This window comes from Eutrigla gurnardus (genome assembly GCF_963514095.1).
Source record: "Eutrigla gurnardus genome assembly, chromosome: 4".
NCBI lineage: Eukaryota > Metazoa > Chordata > Actinopteri > Perciformes > Triglidae > Eutrigla > Eutrigla gurnardus.
Window position 1 is genome coordinate 31,341,378 of NC_139918.1, and position 7,321 is coordinate 31,348,698.

The 7,321-nt window shown below is 42.3% G+C and overlaps 1 protein-coding gene across 5 annotated transcripts; it reads right to left on the reverse strand.

Annotated features, from left to right (window-relative positions):
- Positions 1-1,150: 1,150 nt before the first annotated feature.
- slc25a42 (solute carrier family 25 member 42) lies at positions 1,151-7,321 on the reverse strand. 5 transcript variants are annotated; one of them, XM_084007833.1, is made up of 8 exons: positions 6,971-7,321; positions 5,279-5,461; positions 4,891-4,996; positions 4,659-4,684; positions 4,272-4,438; positions 3,976-4,092; positions 3,597-3,748; positions 1,151-2,945 (listed from the first exon to the last, which is right to left on the reverse strand). In XM_084007833.1, the coding sequence occupies exons 2-8, from the start codon at positions 5,384-5,386 to the stop codon at positions 2,620-2,622; spliced, it is 1,002 nt and encodes a 333-aa protein (XP_083863959.1). In that variant the 5' UTR covers positions 5,387-5,461; positions 6,971-7,321; the 3' UTR covers positions 1,151-2,619. The 5 variants fall into 5 exon arrangements, with proteins under 5 accessions (XP_083863959.1, XP_083863957.1, XP_083863958.1 ...); XM_084007831.1 differs by having other exon boundaries at positions 5,279-5,468; XM_084007832.1 differs by having other exon boundaries at positions 5,279-5,468; positions 6,967-7,321.

Genomic DNA, 7,321 nt, shown 5'->3' on the forward strand with positions numbered 1-7,321 from the left:
TCACTGTATGCTCTCTACTATGCAGCATTCCTGCACGCTTCAGCTCAGAACGTGTGCAGGTTTCAAGCTTTCGTTGATCAAAACTCAGCTACACGTCTTTCCCACCGATAACTGACGGCGAGGAGTAGAGATAACGCTGCTACAACTCTCCCGGGCTCCGCTTCAGAAAGCAGATGAACCCTGACATGGGGAACAACGTTCAGCGTGTCCAGTCTGAGTTAAGCTTGTGCATATGGAAAAAACAATCATCAATGGAGCTCTGATACCACGATTCACCATGGCAACGGGTACACAAAAGGCAGCGGCTCCATTTTCAGCCCAGGGTCCGGGCAAATGAGCAGTAAAAAGTGGGATTTTGATGGTGACAAACAGAAACCTTCGATATGCGCTCCGATACGGTTTCTTCAAGGAAACATGCCAGCGAGAAGGTTACCATGGTAACCGACCCAGAGTTTAGGTATTTCAGGAACTGAAAATCCAGAGTTTCCTTCATCTCAAGGTTAAATAACTCTTAATTGTCACTTAATTTGCTTTCTGAAACAGAAAGCTGAACAATGAGGGGGAAGAGAGAATAAATCACATCCATGAACAAACAGTCAACGAGATGATGGTCAGACAGACGGGCAGGTCGGGGGAGAATCCACGTGAATGGGGCTAAAAGCGTAGTAATACTTTCTAGCTTTGTGTAAGTTGATGAGCAATAATGTCGCCGATATGTAATTGAGCATATGTTGTCATCTGGTGACGTTTAGTGACTTTTCCAGCTAGAGTAAAGTAACACTGTACAGGACACACTGCATTCCTTTTAATTTCTCTTTGATTTCAATCATGAATTTATCAATTCCAGACTATTTTATTCAGCCAAAGTGTTTGTCTTGAACAAATGTTGCCAATGAGTAATAGCATTAAACCTCGAACAGAAATACCGTTCATCTTTTAAAGAAGTGCAATCACGTAACATTGCCTTGCTGCTGCCGTGAATGTGTTGGATTGTTTTCTCTGCTGGTCATAATGTTAAGTAATGTTCTTACTATCTGATCATTCAAAAGAATAGCAACAATGAAAATGATTAGTGAAACCCTAGTAGTTTTTCTAATACAAATAACAATATTAATAAAACAGTATTACAATATTGTTTTTGAGTATCTTAATGAATAAACTAACTTGAGTTTTAGTGGAGATAATCTCCCTAATGACGGAGAAATAAATCTGCTTCACCTGCTCCCTCAGCTCAACCATCCTGCCTCGGTATGCGTCGTCTAAGTATAGAAACTATTGACACAACTCAGCGACTCGGAGCCGGCATCAATACTTCCAAACTGTGTGACCGACGGTCAAATAAACACCGAGCACACAAACCCATTCTAGACATTAATGCACGGAAACACGTTGATATGCAAGAATTTCATGGATTATGTGATGAGGTAAAGTACAATACTGAAAACACTACAAGTACTAAATCATGCCTGTAACGGAGAACTCAAACTATCTCCAGTAGGGGTTAGCGTATTCCCAGTCAAACCAGTTCGTTAGCACATACTGGTACAGCTCTACAACTTGTGCTTTAAACAAATCCCCCTGCAGCTGCTAAACCAGCAGCACATGGAAGACCACATGTATTTAGTTAGACGATGTGCATCCATTAGCAGGACAGAATATTAGACAGACCTCTCAATACATTACAATCCAAAAACAATACGGTTAAATGATCACCGAGTAAAAGCGACAACGTTCATACAGCGTCAACAACAAAAACACAACAGTATACACTTCATTAAAAGGTAGTATTCTTTACAGGGCTGTTGTGTGTTCCTACTAAACTGTTGAATCCGTGTTTATGATCACACATTTGGAAAATGACCTGTTTCTGTCTACGGTTCCTAACTAGAACAGAACCCTGGCATCTGTATTAATTCATTCAACAACAATCTAGAACTGGCAGTCATTTTCAGAAGCCTGTTTTATGGGTTCACATGGGCATTCTTTACACATCAGAAAAATGGCACTGGCATAAAATGCATCTTGTGTGTCTGCATCGTGGCTGAACGACACGTAGATACTGGACTTTCAATATATTCAGCTCAAACAAAAAGGGACCATATGACAGCAGTAACGACGCCGTTACCTCTGCTGGGCAAGATTTGTGCTTAAATATACACCACAAACATCATAGAATCCTAAACCAGCTCATATCCGAACCTTTGGTATAATTCAATCAAACAAATGCACTCACAATAAAACTCATCTCAAAGGGGGGGGGGCACACTTCACTGGTGTGAAATCAAACGCATCTTCAAATGTTATAAATAATGAGTGGCAACCTGCATTGCATTGGAAGGTGTCAGTTTCAAGCACTCACACAAGGCTGCTGGCTCAGGGTGTGTGTGTGTGTGTGTGTGTGTGTGTGTGCGTGTGAGAGAGTGTGTGTGTGTGTGTGTGTGTGTGTGTGAGAGAGAGAGAGAATCACTGAGCATATTGCACTTAGCTGTACGTGACAACAGTGTGTACAGGCACTCTGTACCATCCAACATTCCTGACGCCTACAGGGACTGTAGATCCTCTTCAGAGGGAGAACGGCGTGCTCGTCATCCTACCATTTCCCCCTCTTTCTCCATCACATTATCGAGCCGTATAGCCCATCTGATGCAGCTTCCTCAGGAGAATCTGAGTGAGGTCAAACGTGGTGAAGCTTATCCCCACTGCAATGGGCCCTTTGACCCAGTTCATACTGAGACCTTTGTAGAGTCCACGGATTAACCCTTCCTCAGACACGATCTCCCTCATGGTGCCCAAGATGGTGCCGTACGTGTGACCTGTGACTCCTGCCGTCTGCATGCGACGTCGTACCACATCCAGAGGATAAGATGCCGACTGGCCGAGAAGTCCCGCACAGGCTCCAAACGCCAGACGTTCATAGGAGTAGGGCTGATGGCGCCCACTGCGCTCTGCATGGAAGAGGAGCTGGTTAAGGGGTGCCATATTATATATGCAGGGCTGGAGCGATTCCTCCACATAATCAACGTCATTGATCACACACGTTGACTTGCATAATATATGTGGACGCGTTGCAAGAATGGCTGCTATCCTCTAAAGTGTGCAAGTATTTTGGAAAGAGACCCAATGATATGGTGCTCTGAAAATGGGAAACTGTTGTGTATGAACACTCCCAACAGTGAAAGCAGCCCCGAGCTATTTGTCAAGACATCAGGGGCATGGAAGACAGCGTAACGTCCTGTTTACTTTTTGTCTTAACCGACCAACTCGTTTCCGTTAGGAGTCACGGTTTTCTTAACGCTCCTTCATCACTGTTGTCACAGTCTGTAGATCCTTCAATGCCCCACAACGATGCAATTATCTTGCCTGCATTTTAGTCCAGTGTTGAAATCAATCCATGTCATAACCATTTTAAGTTTCAATCATGTACTTAAATACGAATACAGACCGACATATGGTGAATTAAATTAATCTCTGTCACAGAGGGCTAAATTATTTGTATTATATATATATATATATATATATATATATATATATATATATATATATATATATATATATATACTGTATATAGATATAGAGGGAGTAAAGTAGTGCATTACCTGCATGTAATTTCTTCAGTGTCTCATAGGTAAAGAAGCTGAGCCCAGCGTAGGGAATAACACCCAGCATGGTGGGAGTAAACCCTCGATACAACGTCTTCAGGCCTTCTTCTCGGGATATCCGCACAAACACGTGCATGATGTTACTGTACCTAAACAGTGGAGAAAAAAAATACAAATATGAGCATGATATCACTGTGTAAAGTCCATTCAACGCTAAACAGGACCACAACCTAGTATCCAGGAAAATATCCATAAAAACTGTTGTTTAAAATTTTAAGAGCACAGATCAAGTCTTCAGTGATGAATATTGGTTAATAATGCATATGTGCTAAATACCCACTGATCACAGCGTAATGGCAGTTAAAGATGACCTTACATTTCCTTTGGCGTTACAGCCATCCGAGCTCGCACCATGTCCAGAGGATAGGTCAGCATGGCTGCTGTGGTACCCGCCATAGCCCCCGCCAGTAACCGTGGAACTGGAGGCAGGACTCTGGAACACAGAGAAAAACAACTCTATGTTTATCTGCCTTTCAGATCATTTTTATTGCTCCACAGAAGAAAGAAAAACATAAGTGGCTTCATTCAATCTCAAAACAAACTGAAGATAAATGTCAGTAAATGAGCCAACAGACCCAAGAAGTAGGTCTCCCGGTGTAAACAAACACTTACGTCCCTTGAAAGCCATAGACGCCCCCCAGCAGCCTCTTGTACTGCTCGTGTGCACAGAACTGGATGGCAGCGTATGGGATGACGCGCACCATGGTGGCAGAGTTCCCCCTCCACAGACTGAAGAAGCCATTCTTCAGGTAGGTGCGGTAGATTAACCTGTAGGCCTCCTGTAATGTGAAATAAACATGTCCACGCCTGAATGATGATCATCTAGTTTTGTTGTTAAACTGGTTCCTGTGGTATATTTTTTTAAAGTCAGACTGAAAACCAATATGTTACTAAATGAGCATTGCGTTAATTTTAACTGTGAATTAAACCTGTAGCTTACGTTAACTGCATGGGTGTGAAATGATCTTTACCAAGAAACTAACATCAAGTCAAACTTACCTTGGCAGAGAATCTTGCCGAAGACACTAAAAAACAAAACATATTTGCAATATAAATCACATGTCCAATGTTCCTATAAGTCATTACTCATTTTCTTATTGATATACATGCAAGATCAATGCAGTTAACACATAACATTTGTTCTAGATTAAAAAAGATCCATGGGATCCATTTGGGTCATTTCTAATTTAAAATGATCTCCAGTTTTAGGCAGCCAGGGACTCCAACTTGCCTTGGAAGATGATTTTCGTCCTGTCCAAAGGGGCGACAGCTGTCTTGGCCACAGCCCCTGCTAGAGCGCCAGAGAAGAGCGAGTTGAGGACAGTGTGCTTCAGGCCCTGCACAGCAATGGACAAATCACATTTAGGGTCACCAACACCAACACAGTGAATCCTGTAAAACAGCCACTTTAAGTGGATGTGTTTGAGAAGCTGTCGATCATTAAACTGGAGTTATGCAAGGATAACAGATCACATCTAACAGATCACAAAACATACAAATGGGAGCTGATGTCCTTAAATGAACCAAAGACAAACGAAGAGGCCATGAAGCTACTAAGCTATATATATGTTCCTTTAAGCAGTGAAGGAATGGTTGTGTCTATCTTATAAAATATCTACCGTATTAAATGTCACCTCATAGCTCACTTCTGACTGCCTGGAGGAAGCCAGCGGCAGCACTTCTCCCTGGGTGACTGAGGTCTGCTGTTCCTGTACTCCACTCCCCATTCCCGAGGACTACGCACAGCTGCCACTGAACAGGCTCATGAACTCAACTCCTGCAGGGCACAGCAACACCGGGCACTAAGAACTCCAGAGGAGAGGGAGAGGTCGGGAAGAGAAACAAAGGTCAGTTTTAGGTTACTCTAAATACATAACAACTGACAAGAGTGTGCTTATTTTTAACCAACACACTGTTAATACAACACCCAGCTTGTGTAAAGGTTTACCTGGAGCATGATTCAGTTACCTTTAACCAACTGCCACAGGTTTGAAGGCCGTATACAGACATAGAGAAATACCTCTTAAAAGACAGAGGACTGGTGGGTGAAAAGTGTCTGTCGGAGAAAAACTTCAAAAACTAAAAAAATACCATTGAGGACCCTTATTTGCATAAATACCAGATAACTATCTTCTCTTTTTGTACAATCAGGACATCGTTTCCTATCTAGTCAATAGATGAACTACACAGAGAAATTATCTGGGGAGGTCTCACTACCTTAAGACTGGATGAATCACCTATGCAACCTTTAACCCCACAGGCTCACTAGTCTTTATCACTTATTTCACACATTTTACAGCCAAGCATTTATTAATCCAACACAACTTTAAATCACAGTGACAATTCAAAAGTTGTCAGATACAGTATGTTAACCCGAAATGCAAGATAATGTGTTTAAAAGACGGTGTTTTTGTAGGGAAGTAGGATTGATTTGTTGAATTAATCACCTGGTAACACACATACAGGTATTCTGAACAACAGAAATAGTGACTGTTATGTCCTGTTATACTTACTTTATTAAACTTAAAGATAATATTGAGTTAATATAGTAAATTTGCTGTTACTGTAGTAACACTATTATTGCTATATCTCATACATACATAAATGAGGATCCTATATTGATTTTCCTTTTCAGTCATAGATTAAATGTCGCAGCTGAGCCTAAAAAAACACCTTTAATACGTCACTAAATATGAGCTTAACCCAGCTCAACGAGGGACTAGAACCATTGGATGTGTTAACATTTCTGGGGAAAGTGACGTCACGTCGTGCAACTGTGAGGAGAACCAAGCTAAAGCAGATGGAGAGAGAGAAGGCCATGAAACGGGAGAGCAAACAGAGGTCTGCTGAAATGCTGGGTAACCATGGGCAACGGAAAGGTATGAATTAACACTGGCATCAGTACAGCAGAGCACTAATGTCCCCTTTCACCTGGACCACTGTCCTCAGGGGCATTTATCACTTACATTATCAATCAGGCGTGACACTGGTTCCAAACTACTTCTCTGTCAATAGTATTTATTGATTCCGTTCTAAATTCAATCCGTTTTAAAAGGAAGCCCCGAGTTTGTTGATCGGGACTTTATGTTGTCAACCTCCTGGTATCTTATGCTGGTTCAGTAAGAGCACTGTGAGCCATATGGCAGGTGTTTGTGCTGTACCAACAATGCTTAACTAACCCTAACGACAACTCAAACATGTTCTCCTAGAATTATTTATATATCGTAGTAATGATCGCCGTTCTCTCTGAAACATGTCCACTAAACACAGCCAGCCTGCTGTCAGTTATCAACACTAGGACACATACTTACTCACATTTGAATCCAGCACGAAGGGTTGTGTTGATTTGATGTTTCTGGCAGGTTCTCCGGAAAAGTTAGCCAAATAGCAGGTTAAGTCAAACTAGCTAGCTGTTAGCTTCCCGCTACATCCCCGTTAATGTTATCGTCGTCGACAGCGATGTGAGGCTGTGACGCTTGTTTTCCTAGTAAGAATAGAAAGTGTCGGGATGTTGAAGGCGCTGTCTTCCATGTCTCATGTCCAGTCGCTGTGCGGTGACTCGGCGGCCAGCAGCGTCCATGCCGTGTTGCTCCTGCCGTCACTACTCCTGCCAGCGCCGCGGTTCGACAAGGACGACTTCAGTGGCATTCTGGGAAATGCAG

Coding starts and splice junctions, on each gene's coding strand:
- slc25a42 (XM_084007833.1), bottom strand. CDS start 5,386: ATGGGGAGTGGAGTACAGGAACAGCAGACCTCAGTCACCCAGGGAGAA. Junction 3,749..3,975: donor GCTGTAACGCCAAAGGAAAT/GTAAGGTCATCT, acceptor TCCACTGTTTAG/GTACAGTAACATCATGCACG. Junction 2,946..3,596: donor ACTGAAGAAATTACATGCAG/GTAATGCACTAC, acceptor TCTTCCATGCAG/AGCGCAGTGGGCGCCATCAG.